The 24832-nt window shown below is 40.2% G+C and overlaps 1 protein-coding gene across 5 annotated transcripts; it reads left to right on the top strand.

The window, feature by feature from the left end:
* Nucleotides 1-2740: 2740 nt before the first annotated feature.
* On the top strand, nucleotides 2741-24707 carry TSG101 (tumor susceptibility 101). 5 transcript variants are annotated; one of them, XM_065755228.1, is made up of 14 exons: nucleotides 2741-2815; nucleotides 2934-3024; nucleotides 3206-3268; nucleotides 4361-4524; nucleotides 5276-5411; nucleotides 5935-6059; nucleotides 6689-6794; nucleotides 8042-8212; nucleotides 9015-9188; nucleotides 9721-9805; nucleotides 10366-10489; nucleotides 11224-11384; nucleotides 14862-14946; nucleotides 15476-15541. In XM_065755228.1, the coding sequence occupies exons 1-13, from the start codon at nucleotides 2774-2776 to the stop codon at nucleotides 14878-14880; spliced, it is 1461 nt and encodes a 486-aa protein (XP_065611300.1). In that variant the 5' UTR covers nucleotides 2741-2773; the 3' UTR covers nucleotides 14881-14946; nucleotides 15476-15541. The 5 variants fall into 5 exon arrangements, with proteins under 5 accessions (XP_065611300.1, XP_065611303.1, XP_065611304.1 ...); XM_065755232.1 differs by lacking the exons at nucleotides 2741-2815; nucleotides 2934-3024 and adding an exon at nucleotides 3031-3034; XM_065755231.1 differs by lacking the exons at nucleotides 9721-9805; nucleotides 10366-10489; nucleotides 11224-11384; nucleotides 14862-14946; nucleotides 15476-15541 and adding an exon at nucleotides 8345-8421 and having other exon boundaries at nucleotides 9015-9092.
* The last annotated feature ends 125 nt before the right edge of the window (nucleotides 24708-24832 follow it).

Consider the following 24832-nt stretch of genomic DNA (forward strand, 5'->3'; position numbering starts at 1 on the left):
ATCCAAGAGGTTAAGAAAAACTGGGAGAATGCTTCTATTGGTTTATGAGGATCTGATGTTAAGCTAATGATTTAATTGCATTTAATGAAATTCTGCTTTGGGTTTTAGACTTCCTTTTTTTTTTAATTCACTGCTTGACAATGTGCCTTTTATACTAAATTTTGTCAAAAAATAATGAATGTAGAGTATAAAAAGGTTGGTCAGTTTCTGCATCTCAGATTCTGTGTACTTAAACCTGGTAGTGTGAAATGGTGACGTCCTTTGCTTACAGCCCTTCCAGGTCTGGCTTTGATTGCACAATTACAGAAGCTACTTCTTTACTGATAACACTAAATCAAATGAAGGGCACTTTCTACTGATGACTACTTTTTGAAAATGTCTTGTATTTACGCTTGAGCTGTATTTCACTTTACAGCAGTCTTTTTGGAGGCCAGGGTTTTGCATATCACAGGAAGCCTTAGTGTGCAACTCTGTGCTGTGCTTTAAAATAAAAATCTTTCAAGAAGTATATGAGATCTCTATGGAAATCTGGATTTATTTTTGTGTAAAGGCCAAAATATTGTCCAGGAAAACTAATTTTCTATTTTTTTTGCATTTTGTAACATAATCTAGTAGCTGATGCCTATTTCTAGATACAGCATATTTCTGGAGACCAAAACATGTCAGAAAATAAATATATGGAGAGACTGTGTTTAAGTTGTGATGAATGTACTTCTATTTATTTTGGTGAGTGGGTGTAATGCAATATTAAAGTTAGTTGTAAATAAGGGTGCTTCTAGTTTTAGCCAATGATTTCCTTTGGGGATATCCGTTGTGCACAATGTCTTTTTACACAATGTGACAAATCAGGTTTAAAAACTTACATAGCTTAACTGTTTTCTGGTGCTGTCGAGAAAGTGTATACTTTTGCACACCAAATGCATATAAAGTTTTGCAGACAATAAATTACAGGCGTTAAACATTTTACTGCTATTTCTCATTGGTTTACTTTATAGGAGACATGGGTTTTTTTTTCCTGCTGTTTTCCTCCAAGCCATCACATGTAACAGCATTAGGCTGAACATTCTCCAGGAAAAATTGTTCTCTTGTTCCCGTGCCGCACACAAGAATGTATGAAAAATTAATGGAGTCACTTAAGAATTCAGAAAAGAGCTGAAATGATTTGGCATCTCCTGCAGTTTAGGCTTCTAACATAAAATATACTTGGAGGAACGTGGATTTTGGAATGATATAAACAAGTGTACAAGCTGCCTTTCATCTTTTCCACCTGGAGTATGTTTCAACTTGAGGTTTCATGAGTAGCATCTTTCCTGGGCTCTTTTCTTCCCATGTGAAGAACCTGAACCTTTCCTGCTGCTGCCCTCTGTGGAAGCATTTACTGCTTTGATAGCTGGAGGTCAGTGGCAGCGATAGCTCTGGTTGGCTAGCACTGTGAGCTGTTCCTAATGGATAAATGCATACCCTTCATGAGATTAAGCCCATCTGCCTCCTTTTGCTTGAAAACAGAAGGCTCTGTTTGTGCTTTTAAAAAATGGTCATCGTAATAAAATTACAGTGCCCCTCAGCATTTGGTCAGTGGCTGACCAGCACGTTGTTTTGCAGGCATGAAATCTTACCTTGAATGGAACGCCCTTGAGGTTTTAATATTTGTCTTCAACGTTCTAGTAAGTCGTTTTAAAGCAAAATAGGCAGCAGGGTCATCCTACACTGATTTATCATAATCCAGCCAGTGAAGCTGTACCTCTCTGGAAGCAATAGAATTAATTTACTCCAGCATTAATTCATTCCCTCATTTGAGGGCAGTTGTAGCTTTAATTTGAAATAACATCTTAATTCCACAAGGCAGAACTGCAGTTTAGTCATCCAACAGATGGCCTTTTACTTACCAGTTGTAATGATATGGAATCATGTGTTTATTTTTTTTTTTGAGTGTGGGGATCCAAAAAACCTTCAACTACCATGCTTAACAGACTGAGTGGAATGAAATTAAACACAAGTTGCTCCTGAAGTAATGAGATTTGTCCCCAGTTCGGTCCTAACCTCTGTCTGCAGCTGGCAAATGACTTTCCCAAACTGGCGATTTGCTTTGGGGTTTTCCTTTGTGCAGGTCTTTGTTTTTTATCTGTATCCTTTTCCCCATGTGTGCAGTTTCATTTTTTTTAACACTGTGAATGTGGCATCTCAGTTTCTCTGTGTTCCTAAGTTGAGGAAAGCCGTGTATCTGCCATCTCCTAGGTAATGACAAAGGTGGACAGGGAGAGAAGCGTTGTAGCTGTGCCAGGGCCAATCTAATGGCTTTGGTGAGGAAACTCTTGCTCCCATGGTTTGTATTGCACTTGGTCTTCATTTATTGTGAGACCTTCAGTATCTGCAGCAATCACCCAGGTGCATTTCAGAAGCGTGCATTTTGCACTTCCTACTCTTCATTCAGGGAGCTTATGTTATTGATTAATCATTATTAAATGATTTCTTGTGTGCCGTAGGGAATTATTTGAAATGCTTCTTGGGCAGTGGGTGTTTCGCGTTCTCAAGAGCTCTTTCTTTATAGCACAGAGGTGCTACTTTCCTCTTGTGTGGAACCAAGTGAAACTTGCCAGCTGCGCGTTGCAGGAGCTCGTTTCCTAGGTTAACTGGCCGCGTTTCGCATCGAGCGTCGAAGAAAACAGCAAGCTGCAGCCGAGCCCCTCGGCAGAGCCGGCGAGCGGCTCCTGCGGGCCCCGCCTCGAGGGGGCGGCTCGTGGGGCGGCGCGGGGCCGCCTGGGAGGCCGCGGCCATGGCGCTCTCGGCGGAGGCGCTGCGGAAGCAGCTGGGCAAGGTGCGGAGGGGCGGCGGGGCTGCGCTGCCCGGAGCTCCTCGGTTGGGAAGAGCGGAAGGGGAGGGCGGGGCTGCCGAAACGCGACCCTTCTGACTGCGGTTTTGTCTCCCGCTGCCAGTACAAGTTCAGAGACCTGACCGTAGAGGAAGTGACGGCTGTCAGCAGGGCCCACCCGAACTTCTCCTTCTCCTTCTCCATCAATACCTACAGTAAGCGGGGGTGCGGTGCTCTGAACGGAGCTGGGCTCCCGCGCGCTCGCGGTGGGGCGGGGTGGGATTCCGTGCTGCCTGTGACGGCAGCCGTGCCTCTGCTTTCCAGACGCAGGTTAGGAGCGGATCGTTGTCCTTCCACGGGAGGATTGCCGTCATCGTTTTGGTTTTTTAATTTCAGCCTTCAAGGATGGATCCCAGAAAGACCTCCTGAATTTCAGCGGTACCGTCCCGGTGAAATATGGTACGAGTCGCTGTGTGCGGTTTCCTTACGGGTTGTGCGTCCCAACAAAACGCCGTGCTGAGTGGTCGTGGGGAGCCTGACAAAAACGTGTGGCTGAAGCAGCAACGAGGGCTCTTCTCCCCCGGCAGCAGAGCCAGAGAAGAGGGGAGAAATGAGAGTGCCGCACCTCTTTGCCAGTAGCCAGCAGGAGTTAAGCCTGCTCCTAAATGTGCTGTTAATGAATGGAACAGCAGATTCAAACATGCCAGCTATGCCTCTGAATTATTGGATGAGGCTGTGCTAAGCTTGCATGTATGGGGTGAGAAATCCTTTCTCATTTTGGGTGTGCTCAGAGCTAATTTACACACATGCTAGGATCAAACAAGAATGTGAATACAAGTCTGCACGTCTTGCCCTTGGGGACTTGGTATAACCTGTGCTGCTCTTTGAACTGCTGCTTCATTAAAAGTGGCTTGGGATTTTGCCTGAATTGGCAGAAGCCATTTCTGTTCTGTAAATAAGCGTCTTTATGTACGTACGGACCCTGAAATAAGGTGTTATGAGACAAAACAAGGTCAGGCTGGGCAGCGTGCCCAGCACCTGATCTAGTATAGGTGTCCCTGTTCGTTGCGGGGAAGTTGGACCAGGCAGCCTTTAAGGTCTCTTCCAACTCAAACCATGCAATGATTTAAGTCAAGTAAATACTTAAAAAGAGATAATCTTACACCGTGAGACTGTGTAGGGAAACATTTCAGATTAAATGGAGGCAGCATGGATTCTTGAAAGCCCTATGCTTGTATAGAGTGGTTGAAAAGAACTAGTGAGTAATTATTTCTGGACGTGAAGCCTTCGAAGCTGAGGTAAAGCTCTTAATAGGTGCCTCTTAGCATCAGTTATCATCAGTCCTTAAAACATAAAAATAATTACAAGATTGCAGAAAGAAGTTTATATGCCTATTAAACTAGCATGTCAGCTGATAGAATACCAGTGGTAAAACAAGAAGAAAAAGGTTATTTGTTATTATGAAATGTGGATCTCACACATACAGACCTGTTTCTTAGTGTTTCTTCTCAGTGGAGAAGTTTGTAATGGCTTTTGATTTGTGTTGAACAGGTAATTCCTATAACATACCCATTCATCTGTGGATATTGGATTCTCATCCCTTTGCTCCTCCTATTTGCTTCCTGAAGCCAACTGCCAACATGGGCATTTCAGTGGGGAAGCATGTGGATGCTCACGGCAGGATTTATTTGCCCTACCTTCAGAACTGGAGCCATGTAAGAGGAGAAACGAGCAGCAGGAGGGAGGTGTATAGAGATGCAGTATGGAGAGCAGTGGAGAGGAATGGGTCTGGTTTGGGACTTTATGTTTTTAGCACTGCTTGTTAAACAGGGGATGCTTATGCTAAGAGAAGTGATGTTATGCCTCTTGAAACTACAGCTTTCAGCCCGTGCAGAGGGTTCACAAGGAAGATTACTGAATACTGAATAGTCATGCCTGACAAATGGTGTATCACTGGTTAAGTTCAGTGGAAATTTCTATCTTTTGGGGATGTCTCTTTTCAGTATAACATAATGAATCATTATAATGCAGATTGAAAACCTGGTGCTGTTGCTAAATGATTTTGTGCCCTGCATTAGATAGCTTACTTAAGTGCGACTGTCAGATCTGAGGCAGTGATTTACTCAAATTTTCTTAAAATGATGAGAGATATTCTTCCTGATGGCTACAGGAACTCCCATGGATGGCAATTGCTTCTACTGCTATAACTTCTATTGATTTCACTGTTTGCTCCAAGGACCAAACTGACAAAACTTATCTCATCTGAGCTCGTCCGAGCAGATTGGAGCTCTCCTAAAAAAGGGATGCTTTTCCTTACCTTAAATACATACTTGTTGGGGTTGTCAATACAGATAATGTTAGTAGGTGTTATATACATGAAGTTCTTTATGAAACTGTTACAATTGTCTGCTGATACTGGTATATGAAAGAGCTCCTCAACTGTTTTGCCTTCTTCCTATATTTCAGCCTAAATCAACTATCATTGGATTAATCAAGGAAATGATTGCAAAATTTGAGGAGGAGCTGCCTTTGTATTCACTGTCGTCTTCTGATGCAGACAGGCAATCAGAACTTCTCTCCTACATCGCAAGGATTACTGAAGGTGTGTATGTTTTTATATATCTGTAATGTTCTAACACAATGTGTTTTTTATTTATTATCACTTCGTATCAAAAGGATGCCTACCTAATGTTAGAAACTGAGTCTTTATGCATGCAATACACATTTCCAATTAATCTTGGTATTTCTTCTATAGTTCTTTATGAATTGTAATCGGAATGGAGTTAATTGCATTACCAGTAACATTGACTAAATAACCTCAGATCATTGTGCTTTAATAAAATTCAGTTTTGCACGTCTTTTCAAAGTGTTACATCTTTTACAAGATATAGATGGTTTTCATGCCCAGCTTCTTTATATTGCTCTGCTGATACTTCCTGTTCAGTGATGAAAACGTTCTGAAAGAGTTGCAAGGAGTTTTCCACGATTAGACTTGACCACTGTTTTGAAGAAGTTTGTGTTATTTTGATTAACTCTGATTCTGCCACCGTCCTTCATTGAGGCATCAGTACCTGTACTGATATTGCACGGATCTGCACTTAGGTTTGTTTTCCTTTTAATTGTAGGAGACACTGACATGAAATCGAAGAGTAAAACTGATGGTGTCAAAAACGGTGGGTGCTTTAACAAAGTTACTGTGGTTGGAGCTGGAGATCTTGGCATTGCATGTGTGCTGGCAGTTGTAGCAAAGGTATGTAATCATTGTAAGTCACTGTACACCTGATTCATACAGGGGCTTCCAACCTGGTTCTTAGTGTCTGATGCAGAAGTAGCTCAGCATTTTTAACAGTTGTTGTCACTGCCTATGTTGTTTGCCTCTTCCCTGCGGATAATTTATGGACACACAGACAGAAGCATTGCTTTCTGCTATACTTTCTCATTCTACTTTTGTAAATGCAGAATTAAACTAGGAACTCGCCTATTTTGAAAATCCATATTTAAGAGGTTATTGCCTAAGCTGAGACTTGTTAGAACTAGGATCTCCTGCTGCCCTGGGAAGGGTTTTCTGTGACCAGTCTTGAGTGTGCTGCAGCTGTATGCTCAGGGACAAGGTTTGTAACTTCCCAGAGATTATTTCATTTGTTTGTTTCACAGTGCCTTATTTTCCAATTCATCTCGTTAAACTGATAGTTTTGTGAGTTGGTTGTAATTTTGGTGAAGTCTCCTTGTATTTATTGTATACACAGAACAACATGTCTTTTTGCATTGAAGAAATAAGTGTGTGTATGTATATATAAAGTGTTGTTGTTGTTAATTCCCCACCACTGGCAAGAACAAGTTCAGTTTTACTGTTGATCCATATTATTTTCACTCGTGTAGGGTGCTGCTGACAAGATCGTTCTCCTGGATCTTTCTGAAGGTGCAGCAAAGGGAGGAACCATGGATTTGGAGATCTTTGCTCTGCCAAACGTAGAGATCAGCAAAGGTAATGGCTGTTGTTTCTGGAGTGGGAGCTAGTGTTGTACTGTGTGTGCCTGTGCTCGTCTCAGTGAGAATAGGGCACATGGGATATGTGCTCTGGCATATGAGGCACGTTAAAAAGAAGTTATCTTTTCATAGCTTCTTGATTTGTCTCGTCTTTCTAGGGTAAAACATGTAAGGGAGGGCTCAGTAAAGCTTGACCTGCTTCTGTTTCAGGCTTTATTGTTGATAGAGGTAGAAGTGTCTGAGTCTGCTTAGGTTAAGAGGCTTTTGCTGAATTTAGATATATGCAGAAATGTAGAAAAACAATCTATTGCGTCCGTGTCACTGCTGCAGAGAGGGCTGGAGGGTGAGAAGAGGTATGTATGTAGGGAGTTAGAACTAGCTGTGACAGCAGTGTTGGAAAGACTGATAAATAAAGGTGAGTTTCAAAGTACTTATTTTCTCAACTGATGTTCGTTAAGCATCGGTTTACGGCCAGTGGTTAATTCTTAGTCATTATCACTGTGTATTCAAAAAATTAATTCTTAACCCATCCCTGGAAGTATTTGTCAGTGGTGTTCTTACACACCTTGGACCCTTTGCCAGTCAAGAAGAGAGGCTTTCATGTACCTCTAATTTAGTTTATCCCAGTTTCTCGTTCCACCAGGTATCTTACTTGATGATACTGTTCCCACCTGGCATTGCCTGTTCTACATCCTTTGATCTTATCTTGCAAATTTTGCTGCTTGCGCATTCTTTTCCTAAACTCTACTTGTGTAACCGTGCCACAAATCTCTCTTCATGGTTTTTGTTGTTACCTATTAAATATTTATATTTAGCTGCAATACAGCAAGCTTCTGTGTTGTTGAAATGAAGTCTCTGCCCTCCTTTTAAAAGTTGGAATAAAAATGAAGGGGTCTTTCCATAGATTTATTTATTTATTTCTCCCTTGCTGAGAAAATTAAGTTTGGAAAGCTTGTGTCAGAACTGTTTTCTGATCAGTGTCCTGTCATCGTGGGCAGACTTCCATTTCTTTTCTATCTTTGTCAGCTAGAAAGTGGAAAAACTAGTTCTGTGGGAGAGCTGTTTACATGTGCTGCAGAAGTGCCTCACATTGCAGACAGGGAGCTGAAGGCAAGATTGAAAGGGAAGAACCCCCAACTTGAGCAGGGTGTTGCAGTTCAGTGTTTAGAGTGGTGTTTTGGTTTTACATCTAAAGACTGATAAAATGACATACATTCTTAAAACACATTTTCTCTATATTTTCAGATTTTTCTGCTTCAACTGATTCAAAAGTTGTGGTGCTTACAGTTAACTCTCTGGGTAATGCTCAGACGTACCTTGATGTCATACAGAACAATGTGGATTTGTTCAAAGGAATTATCCCAGCAGTATCTCACTACAGTCAGAACTCTGTGCTGCTTGTTGCTTCTCAGCCAGGTGTGTTGGTACTTCAGTTGATGTTCTGTCCCTGTGATAGCTTCTCTTTGAGCTGTTAAAAAACTCCTTACTGCCAAATATTCCCTCTTAGTCAGAAATTCTTGCTACTCTGAAAGATGTTTTCCTTTTCAGCACTGAGCAGGACACTGAGTGTTTTTTTAACTGTTACCAAGATAAAAGAAACTAGTGTACTTTGATTTGTTTAAAAGGTATGTATTTCTGCATATTTCTGTATGAAGCTTAAATGTCACTGTATCTACAAGATTAGCATCCATTGACTGTTGTGTTGTCAGCTGTGAGTGTTTATTACATTTCTCCTGTGCAGTAAGGATAGGTGCATGTGTGTATGTGTTATGTGCTCTGCAATGAAACTCACAGACTGCATTGCAGCTATACTTTAGGGAAAAGTCTAAACCTCTTTGGTCAAGCTCTTCTTACCCTTCTTACTGTTTAGACCTGTGGAAATAGGGAAAAGAGTTCTTGCCAAATGGGAGCGGGGAAGGGGGAAGCATTGGCTGCATTAAATCTGAAAGTGTGTGAGATTTGTGGTGAAAAGAAACATAGTGACTCATTTTGAAGTTTCACTTCTCTGAAAACTTCATGTGGGCTGTGAGTTTTCTTCATCTTCTCCCCATCTGACTTGCTGTTTTGTTTTAAATGAGCTGAAATATTTTCATATACTTTTACCTTTTCTTAAATAAATGAGTTGCTCTGGAGTTTTGTAACTCTGACTAACAGTTTGCAAATAGGCTGAATTTTGATTGATGCTTTATTGTCAACATATTTTCCTTTTTGTATGTAGTTGAAATAATGACATATGTGTCGTGGAAGCTGAGTGCATTTCCCAAAAGCAGAGTTGTTGGGGTAGGTGGCAATCTGGATACCGAGAGATTTCAGTACATACTCACAAAGCTTTTTCAAGCGGAGGCACTGGGAAAAGATGCTTGGATTGTTGGTGAACAAGGGGAAGACAAAGGTAAAGTGATACTCGTTATGGGTATTTAATGTCTTGACAGTACTTAACTAGTGATATTAATGAAGGAATTATTGGAAAAGGTACCAAAGGTAGTAATGAGCAGGGTAGTGATTTTTCCTAGTAGTGGTTCTAAAGAATAAGGATCTGGTCTGTGCCTCAGGCCGTAGGCTTGGAGTTTTGCAAAAGTATATATATGTGCACAACCTCAAATGCTTCGTATTTGGTGTAACAGTGCAGGTTAGAGGTATTCAGAGTAAGGAAGTGTGGTACAAGGTATGTTAGGCTACTGCTGATGTGACATTTTTTACACAATAATTCATTCTTAAGCAAATGTCTCAGAGCAAGTGCTGATTGTAGTTTTATTTCAGCAGTCCAGAGACCTTACATCTCTCTTGTTATGAGAAAAGGAAGGTTTGGAAGCTTCTTTTTTAATTAATTAATTATTTCCCTTCTCTCATCTCCCCAGCCTATTTCATCCTTATTTTAGTCTCTGTTTAGGTGTACACTTAATGCTATGCTTATTTCTGTCTAGTACCATCATGGACCAGCTCTAAGTCAGTTACAAACGAAAAAGAAGCAATGGCTGCGCGTAACTCCAGGGAAAAGGTGGCTAACAGGTAACACATTATAACCTTGGTGTTTTTCTTCATGCTTTGACACTTGGTTTGCAGTTTTTTTGGGTTTTTTAGTTCACTCTAACATGTTCACACATTGAGTTTCTGGGAACTCATGGGTCTGTGCATCATTCATTTCTACGCAAGTGTATATACTTGATGATTTTCTGTTTTAAATTATGTTTTGCCTTTAGTGATCCCTAAGGATGAGATAAGTTTTGTGGAATATACACCAGAGTTTCAGAGTTGCCAGTTCAATTACAGATTACTTGCATTAAAGAAGAAAAAATAGAGTCAAGCTCAGTTAACTTCAAAGCTAGGGAAAAATTCGTTTCAATGTACATTATGTAATTAGCTAGAAAAAGGAATTGTTACTACGCCAGGTAAAATATATATCAAGACATTCTTTAAGCAGTTCTTTATTCTCTTAACAAAATTTTTCAGAGTAAAGAATCATGCTCTTGTGGTACACTTATCTGTCTGTAAGGTTTTAACATATAAATAAAAACAGGATTAATTAAAATCTAAACATCATATGTTTCCCCTTTTCCTGTTTTATATAGAGCTATGGAAGTTCTCAAAGGAAAAGGTCAGAGATCCTGGTCTGTTGGGCTCTCAGTTGCTGATTTAACTGACAGTATCCTGAAAGATAAAAGGAAGGTTCATTCTGTATCCACTCTGGCAAAGGTAAATGTGTTATTAATATATTTTGTTTGCCAGTGTAATGATGTGATTATGGATAAGACTATTAATTTTTATCAGCACAGACATGCTTCGTAAAGGCCTTCCAACAAGAGTTTTTTAATTCCAGTCCAAATGAAGAAGTAGATTGTTTTCAAAACAAATATAAGCATTGAGGGGAAATGTGTTCGTGGTTGCTGACCAGCTCTCCAGGAACAGCTGTGTTTGGCAAATGAAGATAAATGCGTCACAGTTTCCAAGTGCTCAGTGTTCAGTGTAGATTTTTCCGGAACCCAAAAGAGTTCAGTGTCACTTAGGAAAGTAAAAAATGCATTTTCTGCCAGTACTTTATTTGACCAGCTTTGAAAGGTTTATCTGCTTTTGTTGCTCCTTGATACTTACCAGTCTTTAGGTGATTAATGTACACAAGGTTTAGTCCACAATTTTAAGTTCATCCCAAGAGGCTTCACTAAAGTTTTAAGTCATTTCATAGGAGAAAAAAAAAGTCATACAAACAATTATTGTCTGCTTCTGTGTCCCTCACAGAATCTGTACAGTAATACTTTACAGTTGCTATAATCCGTTGCACAGAATCTAAAACAACTGGAGATGTGAAACTATGCCATGTGAAGAAATAACCTTGCTTAGTTAAAAAGTTACTTGGTGTAGTTCCATGCTTCGAATGAGAACAGAGCAGAAATATATATTTGCATGACCATATTTTTTGGGTGTTGTTTCAGGGATTTTGCAGTATTAACAGTGAAGTATTCCTAAGTCTTCCATGTATTCTTGGAACCAGTGGAGTGGTTGAAATGGTCACGCTAGAAGAAGACCCACTAGTGCAAGAGAAACTGCAAAGCAGTGCAGGATCGATTCATGACCTTCAGCAGCAGCTAAAACTGTAAGCACAAAGGAAGCCACAACGTCTGCTCACACAAGGTGGAGCTTTGCTAGGCAGGAAGGGTTGCTTGGTGCATACAATTTTCTACGCAAAACAAACTTTTTTAACTTACTTTTAAAAGTGCTTTCCTTAGTGTTGGTTCAAAGTATTTAATACTGCGCTGCTCTGTAGGAATGTCTGGCTTGAAAAGTGCACTCCTGGTAGCCAAAATGAGGAAAGTAATGTGCAAGAATGTTGTCTCTAAAATCAGGCGATGTTTGTCTGTTTTTAATTTGTATTTTGTTTTGGTTTTACTGCTAATGATGGTCTGATTCTTGGATTTTTCATAGCTCTGTCCACATCCTTAGAACAAAGCATCCAGCCTAGGACAGGAACTTACCCAGCTCCTTGGAAACTCTGGTGTGCAGAGCCAACAAGAGCTCCTCCTGATTTCTGAGTGCTGGTATGGGCTTGCCCAGGATAAGTTTGCAGGGCAGTGACCTATCTCAGGCAGTCTAATGACGATGGACTCCATTCTTGCATATTACTAAAGGGGAAGAAAAGATGGAAGCATGAAGTATTGCAAATGAATTTCTGTTGTGTATATATATACTGACATCTGAGTCTCTCTTGTTGTGACTTGTTAACCCTTAGAATATAAGGATGTTAAAAGCACCAAAGTATCTGCAGGTGTTGGTATGTGCCTGTGAGGAACTGGAAGGAGTGCCCTTCCTGAAAGGAGGAGCAGGGGATGGGCACCGGATAGAGAATGAGATCTGCCAATTGGGCAGTGTGGAGATGGCTGGAGTTCAGGCCTTGATCCAAAACTGTCAGACTGGGGAGGAGACTGTAGCTCCTTGAGGAGGCAACAGGATCTGTAACTTTCTGCAGCAAAGCCAAAGACATGGTGGAAAAAAATGCAAATATTTAGGTGAAAAAGCACATGTGCTTTTTGTGTTCTATGCTCTGGGATTGTTGCACTGGTAAGAAGCCAAAGATCCGTTTCTTTATCCCTTCCGTTTGTATCTACAAAGATTCAGAGCTGCATAAACCAGGGCTTTGTAGTGATGTAAATAGGTAAAGCACTAGTCATTCTGGTGGGCTTTCAGCAAATGCTGAGGTTTCCTTCTTTCTGGTGGCCACTGGTGGGGCAAAATCGGGGATGGCTGCAGTTGTGTGACTTAAACACTACATTAAACAAGTGCCCGACGCTGGGGCCTGTCTTGTGTCTGTGTATTTATTGTCCCGTCATTGTTATCCTGGTGTGAATGGTGTTCTGTTGATCCTGGGGATTCTTGTTAATGGCTTTAATCGCCAAATGCTGCACGCTCTTTTTTTCTTTTTATTAAAAAAAAATGATAATAATAAGTGATGTCATGAAACACCAAGCCCTCGCTACTGAGCAGAAACGTCAGCGCAGCGTCTGCGTAAGGTCCCTTGAAGCGGGCCGAGCAGCTCCCAGCAGCAGTGGCACTTCGCTTCCCGCCTCGGCTGGGCTGCCCTGCGCTGCTCCATGCGGCCGGGGCTGTGCACTCGCCGTACCGCCGGGCGGCGCTGTTCCCGCCCGGAAGTGCTGTCAGCGCCGGCCGGAAGCGAGCGCGCGGCGCAGCTTGCTTTGTGGGGGGGGGTGGGCGGCAGCCGCCGCCATGGCGTTCTCCGAGAGCCAGCTGAAGAAAATGCTCGCCAAGGTAGGCGGCGGCGAGAGGCCCTTCTCGCTGATGGGGTTCTCTGGGCGCGGCGGCGGCCGCCGCTCGGCTCCCCGCTGGCCGTCTGTCGGGCGGAGGCCGCCTCCACCGCGGCGGGGCGCTCGGTGTGGGACGCGGCCCTGAGGCGGAGTGCGGGCCCGGGCTGCGGCGGGGGGAGAGGGGAGGGGTGTTGTTTTCTAATCGCTGACGGTTCAGGAAACAAAACCCGCGCTGAGGTAGATGGCTGCTGGTCACTGAGTCGCTGGGAGTCGTGCAGTAGCTTTTAGTCAGGGGGAAACCGGGCCTCGTCCAGCAGCTTGAACCGAAAGTCCCCGCAGCCGGGTAGCTGCAAGGAGCTGAGGCTTCGGTTTGGGGGCGTTTGCTTTATCGACATTCAGTCGTATTGTTTGCTACGACAGGCAAAGGTGTGTTTGCAGCTGGAGGTCCTTCCCTGCACAGGGTCCGGTGCGGCCCTTTTGTCATCAGCTTGAAAGTGAATGGTGAATGCTAACTCAGTGTAAGGAAATGGTATTCCGTGTATCTTTGTACTCCCTAAAGGAGTGGCTGATGCATGACGTTCCGTGGGGAGGGAAGAAAAGAATGTAAGGCAATGCCCTGCCTTCCTTTCCCACACGACCCCATGCCCTTCTTATACCACAAACAGCATGTGGCTTCCTGTCAACTCAATGAATGGTGCAGGGAACTTTGCACCTGATCAAAAATGAAGTTACCATTTCACCATTTCCCTTCGTTTTCAATGAGAATCGAGCACTCTGTTTTATAGAGGAAAGCTTGGTGATGCTTCCTAAAGGAATAGCTCAGTGTGTGATACCAAAAGGTCACTCGGAGTTAGCACAAACACCAGCGTTCACCCACTGTCTGATCCTGGATAACTTCATCTCTCTGCTTTGTTACCTGGTAGATAAAATGGGGAAGGTGTGTTAGCTGTCTGAGGCTTCAGGAGGAAAAAAGTTTGAGATTAAATTAGTTGATTTTAGTGATCTTTATAGAGGTCGCTTAGGGTATTGCTCTTTCGAAAGAGGTTTTAACATTTCTTGTAAATCCTCAGTTACTAACTGTATGAACCCAGATTGTCTTGTAATGATCTAATATTCCTTAACCACGGTGCAGTACTCTGCTCTTGGATAGCATTGGAGTTCATTTGTTTTGTTTGCAATGCCTGCCTGTGTTTGGGCATCAGACATCACACTGCACAGGGTCCTTTGTCTTCCTACCAGTGGAAGGGATGCTGTTGTGTCCTTGAGCCACCTGAAGGGTGCCTTTTTTGGTAATGCATTGAAAGCAGGGGCAAGGGGCTGCATTGTTAGATCCACACCGCGTGGTCAAGCAGCTCTTTGCCAGCCAGGAGCATCTCTTGCCTGTGGGTCATAGCTCTGAGACTTCAGATCTGTGCTGAGATGAAAGCAAGGGGATGAAACCAGTGTTCATAATGTGGCCCCTTGAAATGTGTGCTGTACATAATGCTGGTAATTAATTCCTGATAAATACTGTGTTTCAAAGCTTACCTTTGCTTAAAAGTGTGATTTTGGTTATTGCAGAGTATGAATGAACTGCGATAGCTTTCCCCAAAACACTTGATCCAAGGACTCTCATTTAAGGATAAAAGTGTCCTAACACCTTGTTAAAGGTGTTAAGGGAGTGTTTGTTTCAATTATGTGGGAAAAAATAAAATCTTAGTAATCTTAATCTTAAATCTTAAAATCTTAATAAAACATAGGCTATTCTATAAAGCAAAAGCAATTTACACTGTAGCTTTAGGCTTTGAAGACTTTCTTTCTCTTCTGTTTTCCAGTATAAGTACAGAGACCTAACTATACAGGAGACAAACAGTGTCATCTCTCAGTACAAGGACCTCAAACCTGTTATGGATTCATATGGTAAGGCTTTGCCTGAGCAATTTTTTTCTTATCAAATTGTCATCATATAAGATATATCTGGTAGCTTTTGTGGAGAATAATGAGATTAAAGCTAGAATTTAGAATTTATTTTGATCTTTGATGTCAGTACATCCCCGGAACAGATATTTATTTTCTGAAATAGACTCAGTAATACAGAAAGATGCCAGGAGGTGGTACATTTTTCCACCTCTTCAGCTTTTATTTGGTCACTCAGGTATGGTCCTATCAGTGGGTGCCCTGGAGATTACTGACATCTTACAAATTCAGATTTGCTGTGGTACAAAGATATCCCTACAGTTCTGTTTGTTTTTAAAGTATTGTAAATTAATGTAAATGCTTTGTTAAATATGGATAATCGTGACAGTGCTTTAAAGTATGCAGGTTTGAATTAAGATAGAGTGATCAGGATTCCTGAAAATGTACCTTAACAAATAGATGGGGTATAACCTGAACAGAGATCAGCATAGCAAGTAGGTTTGTTTTCAGAATGCTGTCTGTTCCCTTTCAGTATTTAACGACGGTTCATCTAGAGAATTGATGAGCCTCAGTGGAACCATTCCTGTGCCTTACAGAGGTATGTATTTATTATTATTACTGTCACTGTTATATTCCTATTATTCTACAAAATCACATGAAAACTGTTTATATTTGTCATTCTTCAGTTACACTATTTCAGTGCTTGCTAGTTTTGTGAAATCTTCTACTTATCCACAGCATAATATTTTAAATATTCTTTTCTATTTTTGCTATGGAATCAAATTGTAGCGTGTATCACTGCTGCTCTGTGCTTGTGCAGCCCTCTAATTTCTGTTTATATTTCAGTGCTGTTTTCAGTACTTTTATGTTTTACTGATGTTAAGGATGCTTAAAAAGTCTGAACACAAAAGGACAGGACTCCTAAAATCTTTCAAATCATCTTTCTAGGTAACATATACAACATCCCCATTTGCTTGTGGCTGCTGGACACCTACCCTTTCAATCCCCCGATCTGTTTTGTTAAACCCACTAGCTCAATGACAATAAAAACTGGGAAACATGTTGATGCGAATGGAAAGATATACCTTCCTTACCTGCATGAGTGGAAATACGTAAGTATAGGGAACTAAAGCCTGTTAAATTACTCCTGATTTGTTTTCTAGGTAGTGGTACCATTTATAACAGGAGACATAGCTCTCTTTTTGTGAGATCTTAATCGAGATGTTTTTTTCCTTTGAAACAACTGATTGTTGGTTTTAGTATCCTAACATTGAGAACACTGTGGATTTTGTTTGGTTAATTGTGCCTTTAGTGACAACATATCTGATTGAACAATGCAGCATAGGCTCATTTGCCTAGCAGGGGGCTGATACAAAGATAGGAATATTTACTGGGAGATAAGAGTGTTTACTGATGGTAAACCATAAATTCTTTGAAGCATCTCATGGCTGAAATTAATCTCAGGTTAAAGTGAAGTGCTGTACGACTGGTTGAGGTAGACCTTGCTGGAGCTTTGAGTATATGCATCTGTTTACTTTATTAATAACTAAATGTGCTGAGCTATGCAGGTCTCATAGACATTTTGACTAAAATGTGGAGTACTAAAGAGAATAAAATGTGCAGTAAATATATACGTATGTCTGCATGTGGAATGGTACCGTTCTGTTGCTGCAGTCAGTGAAACCAGCTGTTAGCAGAAGTCACCAGCTTATGATGTGCATATCATTGCAGCCTCAGTCAGACCTGCTGGAACTGATTCAAGTTATGATTGTGGTGTTTGCTGAGGAACCTCCTGTCTTTTCTCGACCCACTGCTTCAGCCAGCTACCAGCCATACCAGGCAACTGGCCCACCAACCAGTAAGTGCTTTGGGCTACTGATTTATACAAAAACTCACACTCCAGGCTGTGTTCCAAAGGCTTTCTGTCTCATTCATTGGCAAATATTATCCTAAAATAGCTTTTTGTGTTGACGGATAATAATTCACTTGTGCTATACTTGAGCTATTGGAAGAATTGGTGTGCAGATGGGAGCAAAATTCATGCTTGTATTGGCAAGGGAGAACCATAAACAAATAACCAAGTGAGACTAAGGAGGGATAACTAAATGGGGTCATTAAAGATAATTGGCTACAAAGGTAAGTGCATGGGGCTTAATGATTTTTCTGATGTTAGCCTACCTATCTGAAGAGTGCTCTGAGATTCAGTGAACAAGCTGTTGAATTTTCCAAGAACAGCAGGTGTCAGTACAAGTGTAGTTTTGGTGGGGACTGTGACCTGTGTTGTGCTTGAAGGAGGGATCATCAGGTGGAACATAACTGTTTTGTTCCTTTGTAGTCACTCAAGGCCGGTATATTAGAAGTAATTGAAAACACAGTGTTTCTGGATTTTCACATGATTAATAGCTACTGGGTTTTACCAGGATAGCCTTTTTTTTTTATTTATTTATTCTGTAGACATTTTGTCTTGTTTTATGTCTAGATACACTGTTTAAGAGAGAAAAACCCAGAATCATTTGAAATGTTAGAAGATGAAAACAGGGAGACTAACAGGAAAAAAAAAAAAGAAAAAAACCTGCATTTGATGTAGCACTCATAGAATTACTATTAATGTGTAATAAATACACTGAAAACATTTCTCTAATAGAATTGACAGCTTTCTAAGAGGAAACATAGAATTGCTAGAGGTTGTTCATTGGTAGAAGTTTTTTTTAGAAGTGTAGTTTCCAAATGCCAGAACTTGCTAAGTACTGGACTGTTAAACAGCTGGCTGTTAGCCCCATCTGTTCTGGTGATACCTAAATTAACACACTTGTTTAATGAGCAGAGTAGAGAACAGTGGCTCATTGGGAAGGTTGTCTTATTTTTCTCAGCTATTACATAAAAACAGTCACATATGCCATCTCTAACATGCCTCCTTTTTGATTTCCCTTCCTGCAGATACTTTTTCTTAAGCAGATGTATTTTACTTAGTACAGTTACTGCATTTTTAAATGAATATCCTAATAAACATTGTTCTGTATTTTGAAAGGCATGGCATCGCAGCATGGTGCCATCTCACTAGTGTGAACTTCATGTGCAGTAAAGTTCTGAAATGCAAAAAAACATAGATTCTTATTTTATTTAGCTTCCTACGTGCCTGGCATGCCAGGAGTGTCTCCCTATCCAACAGGAAGTGCTGCAAACCCAAGGTAAGAGCCACTGTAAGCACTTCTCATCATCACTGACATAATGGGTGGTTTCACTGAACAGAATCTGGTCACGTTTCTGTTCCATTTATTTACTTACCGTAGCTTTGGATTTTGGTGTTTATCATGTAATTATTGTGGTAGCTGTCTGTTTAAAAGAGAGGTCTGAACTGTTTGTTAATGGCCAAGAGAAAGTTTGGGAAGAGTTAACTTTTTTTAGTGTTGTTTACTTCACTTATAATATATTTGGGTTGTAGTTAAGTTTTGAAACGTGATTACCCAATTCCCACACATGTTCTCCTGATTCACTTAATTAACTAGTTTTGTAGGGCAGTTACTCTCACATGCTATAGAAAGAATATAGAAATATTCCTAAAATTTGTGGTTTTTGTTTGTTTGTGTTTGTTTGTTTGTCTTAACAGTACTGATAGTGTTGTTTGGGTAATGAACAATTCAAATAATTGAACAAAGCAGTTACTGGATTAATGTGAACCTTGACGTGTTTTCTTCCTGTCGGTGCTAGGTTTTGTTTTGCTGAGATTAAAAACTAAAAATGAGTCACAACAGTTATCTCCTAGTAGTAATTTCAGTCATTGTTGGAAATAAACTCTTGCTTCCTGCAATGCTCTTTGGAATTTAGAAGAGGAGCAGCTTGTACATCAGCTCTGGCATTCACCATTAACATTTCTTTCTTAACAAATAGTAAGATGCTGACCCTTTTCTAGTTCTACCTTTTTTTCTTTTAATTAGTGACACCCTAATGCCCTGATTCTGTTAGTAATATAGGAGGAGTTGCTGTAGTACGTAACATTTTGATATTGAAAAGCAAACAAAGGAAGCAGGCACTGGGGGCACACTTTAAGGAGTGAAAATGAAGGTTGTGCTGTGTTCTCGTGGCAGATTTTTGCCTCCTAAGTGTACTTCTTTAAAGTGTTCATAGTGTATTTTGCATGCAGCATTTTTTTGTTTGTTTGTTTTTTACAGAATGCAGTTCGATAGTCTCCTGTTAGATTTTCTTACAGTGTTGAAAATTGTTAGGATTAAATATTTTTTCAGTCTGTAGACAGAGCAATTAGATTTGGATACTTCGGGATTTTTAGAAAGGTGATTTAGATATTGGAGGTCAGCTTAGAGAAAATTTGGAATGATCTGAACGCTTGACTAGGAAATAACTAGGCAGGGCTTCAGGTAAAATATCATTTTAAATTATATCAGAAGAACAGGTCCAGTGTGAACAGGAAAAGAGAAAATGTAACTCAGCCTGTAGTTTAAACATGATGTGAGTAAATATTTAACGTGGTGATGTGGATCGAGTTTTACAAGTAATTAAATAACTTTAGCCTGTATTTCTTTGTCAAAGCAGCTTCCCAAGCTACCCTTACCCAGCTGGTGTTCCATTCCCACCTACCACTAATGTTCCATACTATCCTTCTCAGCCTCCTGTGACTACTGTTGGTGAGTAACTCTGAAAGCATTTCATCAAAGCAAAGCTTCCCACTGTGATTGATGCATATCAATCCATGTTGGCTCTCAGTGTCAGACTTGCAGTGAAGTGCTGGGAACCTTTCTAGGGAGCATCAGCTTTCAGCAGTGTCTCTGAAAACAGGTCTTGCTTTGCTTTTGTGTGGTAAAGAGTTAATTTAAAATACGTATGTCATATTTCACTTATTTTTTTCCTTTTCATTGTCAGTAAGATGAAGAGGAGTGGAGTATACGCCAGATATTGTAGGAGACTTCAGAAGTCCTGAGTTAGGTTGTCTGGTACCATGTTGTAATGCCAGATTTTGTAGTAGCAATCTAATACGAGGCACATTCATTAGATGCAGCTAGCTAAGATTCATGCACTTGCTACATATGGTTTATCTCACACCAGATGAAATGTGGAGATGTCTCTTCAGTCATCCAGTGTATTTACAGTAAACTCCTTTTGCTTGAAACTGCAAATGTTTCTTTCCTAGTCAGATTATTTTTTTCTGCTGTTGGACTATGGTTTACCACGCTAGCTTCTAGGGAGCAAATTTGTTTATGTGGTGCTGGAGTGTTTCCCTTGATGAGCTTTTCTTGACTTGAACAAAAATGCTCAGACTTGCTTCAGATTTTTAATAGTAGTCAGTTTTTCAAATAGTTTATATTTTTTTCCCCACTCATTTCAGTTGTCTGCCACTAATGATCTAATTCAGCTGCAAGTCTGGTTCTGTAAGGTCAGTTCTGAAACCAGACCCTGCCTTGTAAAGGTTAAGGGTTTCAGTGCTCTCTGGATTTACTGGCTTTCTGCCATAAACTCTTCCCCAAGCTGCACCAATTATGGAAGTGGCAGAAAATGCTAAGGGTTCATGCTCTTTAGGAAGAGATATAAAATCTGATGATCGATGTGCAAAGACTTTTTTTTTCTTGTCTGTTGGCACTTACATGCAAACTTTAATCATTAGTGGTGGTGTGACTTTTTCTTTCCATCTTGCTTTACTGTTGAAGTGAACTTTACATAAAATATCCAATAGTGGGAAAGATGGGGGGGGGGGGGGAAGAAATTGCAGTTGATTGCTGGTTCTGGCATAATAGAGAATAATTTGTTGGATAAATAAAACAGTAGCTGAAATCACACTGATGCTGTTCTTTAATCAGACCTTTCTGTTTAGATTTGGAAGACGTATGTTTACAATTGACTGCCTTACAGTAATAGTACTAAACTGTGAATGAACTCTTTGTCCCTCATGGTTTAAGTTTGACTTAAGTTTTACTTGTCAGTGCAGAAAGTGCTGTTCTTCTTTTCATAGAAAGTAGTGGTGCTAAATTCTTGAGTTTGTATGCCTGGTACTGTTTGACAACTTCTGCTGCTGATTCTGATACTTGGCCAAATGCTAAAAACAGTTGTGTAGACTGGGGGCAGGTTGAACTGCTTAAGCCAGAACTGTAGAACAGATCAAGTCTTGTGCCATGTGCATTTTCACAAGCCTATCTTTGCAGTAGTTTATTAATTCAGTCTCCTTTTTTCCTCCAGTAGTAGCTAGTTTTAGTTTTTAAAAATTACACACATTCTGGTGCAATTTGTAAGAAGCAATAACGTTAATAATTGTCAAGATCTGATGCTTTCTTAATTCTAGAAGAAACTGATGGATTAGTAAGCATGACATATGTTTTCTTGTAGTTACTTATGACAGTTGCATAGATTTGTTTTCCCAAGTATACAGCTTGATGTAAGTTTTGTGTACTGGAAAGCATATGGGAATAGAGTAAAAGGTGTAGGGAAAAGAGGTGGATTTATGCATTCATGTTTAGCATTGGAGATCCAAAACATTCCTTGGATGTTTTAAGGATTCTCTGAAGTGTGTGATCTTGTTGATGTTTTGTGTATACCACTCTTCCCAAACTAGCTTTATCTTGAAGTTAGTGCAGAAGAGTTAATTGTACGCTGGTGGATTTTCTTCTGCAGGACCCAGTAGAGATGGAACTATCAGTGAGGACACCATTCGAGCTTCCCTTATTTCAGCAGTCAGTGATAAACTGAGGTGGCGGATGAAAGAAGAAATGGATCGTGCACAGGCTGAACTCAATGCCTTGAAGAGGACAGAAGAGGACCTGAAGAAAGGACACCAGAAACTGGAAGAGATGGTAACTCGCCTGGATCAAGAAGTGGTAAGCTGAGTTGAAACACTGGTCTGTATCAGCATAGGAGAAATATCATCCAGTGTATTGCTTTTTAAGTGTGACTTTTCTTTCCAAATCGAGGTGCATGTGTTCAGACAGAAGCAAGATGGAAATTCTGGTGATTTTAGGATGCATTCTCTTGTGTCTTAGAAATGTTACTGTTAGTAGCAGGGGGACAGTATCAGTGTCTTTCCCCCACAGATAATGAGTGGTGTAGGAGTACTTAATCGTCATGTCAGATCCTGGCTACTAATGTGTGACAGTAGCACTGGAGGTCTTTTCAGTGTCACAGTGCAGACACACTGATTTTAGTCACAGCTTCCTTCATAACTCCACATTTTTCCAAACAAGAGTCTTTCCTACTCCTCGTGGTCAGAAATTGACGCAGAGCTTTTTCAGGAAGGCCTAACTTCTGCTTCCTGTGTCTGCTCCTTGTGTTAGTGCTTGGGGCTGAGATTTTGGGACTGGTGACCAGTTTCTGAAACAATCAGCTTAATGTTCAAATCCCATTTTTAAAAGAAAAAAGTGACTATTTGAAATTATGAATAAGGAACAGAGGACAGGAAATACCATTGTGTCACTGTATAAATCTGTGATGTAACCACAGTAAATGCAGCATATAATTGTAGGCTTTGCTATCTTGGAAAAGAAGGACATAATATCACTGTTGATGTGTGGCAAGAAGGATGAGCCAGCTTCCATTCAAGAATAAGTCAGGACTGCTGTATGGCTTTAAGTATTGTGTGGATAAGAATCTTTCCCAGTTTGTTAGCTGTGAGACATGGAAAAGCAAATTTAAAAGCAAGTGCTTCTCATACAGATGCAGTTTAACTGTAGTCACTGTTGGTGATAAAATCAGGATGTTATGTTTGTTTCCAGTCAATATGATTCAGTTTGTGTGATCCGTGTTCAGCAAACTTGTCTAGCAGCTTACTCCACAGCACACATCTCCAAAGAAAACCATTTGGTTTTGCTTTGCTTTATATTTACTTAATTTAAACCATTGCTTTTCTTCATTTTGTACCTTCAAAATACTTAGGCTGTTAGCATGCCTTCTCCAAAATTGTAAATGGTAATGGATTGGAATTCTAATCTAAAATAGCATTATTTTTTTTTTGATGCTAGAATCTCAAATCTGTAAGTTACTTTCTTTTACAAAAGACATAATTAAGGTGAATAAAGTTGAAGAATCAAGTAGCGTTTCTAAAACTCCTAACAGTTTTTTAAAGTCATCTTGACTGAAGCAAGTAAGCAGCTCTTGAGAGTTAAGAAATAAACATCTTGAATGTTTTTAGGCTGAAGTTGATAAGAACATTGAACTTCTCAGAAAGAAGGATGAGGAGCTGAGTTCTGCCTTAGAGAAAATGGAAAGTCAATCAGAAAATAATGACATAGATGAAGTTATCATTCCTACGGCACCACTTTACAAGCAGATCCTGAACTTATATGCAGAGGAAAATGCAATTGAAGACACCATCTTTTATCTTGGGGAAGCACTGAGGCGTGGAGTGATAGATCTGGATGTCTTTTTAAAGGTAGGCTTCTTGAGATATTCTTAATACATGCATTTTAAATGTCTAAGTACCTTGAATTCTTATGTTCAGCTTATTGATGTTAATGATGTCCTCACTGAAGAAATACAGTAAGTACATATAGGTTGAAACACAAGTCTCAAAAGTAGAATATCAGGATCAAGATAGGCTAATTTAAAAGCATTACAGATAAATAGAGGTAAATTACCATTAGTGCCAACACAAGCTTTCCTTTGCACTAGGCTACTGATTTTGGAGAAACCAACTTCAAAGGTGGCTGGAGAATTCAGCCAGCTTTCCACTTGCAGTCTTATCGTTTCGATGCTGTTCTTGCAGCAGGCAGTGGAGTGTTCAGCTTATAGAAGAAAAAAAACTGTTCTTGAAATGCCAACAAGTTTTGCATATTTAGTAGAGAATTATTTATTCATTTTCTCTGCTGTTCTTAATGCTAGGAGTTTTCTTTCATAGGTTCATAGGGATTCATATCTGATCTAATCAGATTCATATCTTATCTAATAATCTATTTCTGTTTTGAACTCTTGAATATGTTAAGAACACTTTTTAACATGGAGAATGGAACTACACAACATGTCATAGCAGTTACTGTAGCTGCTGGGTTTGAGAAGATTAGTGTGCAGAAGTGTAATGTGTAACTGGGTCCCCTGGCTGACAAGAGTTACAGGTCTTGTCCCTAATAGGTGGGATTCCACCATATTACCACCTCAGCATGACTTCAAATGTTCAGTGCCCTAAGTAGGGATGTATTTCCTTCTTACGGAGCTTGCTAGTTCTGTTTAGCTACTGTTAAAAGAGGAGATACTATGGGAATAGTATTTGTCTTTCTTTCACCTCAGAATATGTATGACTTCGGAATGCGAGGATCTGATTATTAAAATCATGAATATATACTGTAACAATTGTGTCTAAGCTAAGAAATGTCATTTAATGAACTAACATATTTAGTGCTTCCCAGAACAGACATCTCATTTGGGTTATGCTTTCAAAATTTGGGTTGCTATAAAATTACCATTTTTATCAGCCAGCTGTTCTTATCATTTCTTGCAGCATGTACGTCTTCTGTCACGCAAGCAGTTCCAGCTGAGAGCATTAATGCAGAAAGCAAGGAAGACTGCTGGACTCAGTGATCTCTACTAAACTCTCAGACTTTAACTGGGAAGTTAGATTTACTTGTGGAGCAGCCATTTTCTTGATCTTTCTCTTAATCAGTAGGTGCCCAGAATAAGTTATTGCATCATTCAACTGTAAAATATTTTGAATCAATAATATATTTTCTTTTTGGTAAATACTAGCTTTTATTAATGCACTTTCTATTTCCTGTAATCTTTGTGCTGGTGGACTTAAGCTGAATAAAACTTGTTGCATATTTTCTTCCTCTATAGAACTGTGTTGAATGCACTTTCTTTACAAACAACTGTAGCTCATGCACTACCAGTTTAACCATTCCTTTGTTTGACTTAACGATAGCTGGAAGATATGCCAGTGTCCTGCATGAGGATAATTCACAGC

The sequence above is a fragment of the Cyrtonyx montezumae genome, unplaced genomic scaffold (assembly GCF_038088225.1).
Source record: "Cyrtonyx montezumae isolate F1298 unplaced genomic scaffold, pur_monq_1.0 scaffold_10, whole genome shotgun sequence".
In the NCBI taxonomy this organism is placed as follows: Eukaryota; Metazoa; Chordata; class Aves; order Galliformes; family Odontophoridae; genus Cyrtonyx; species Cyrtonyx montezumae.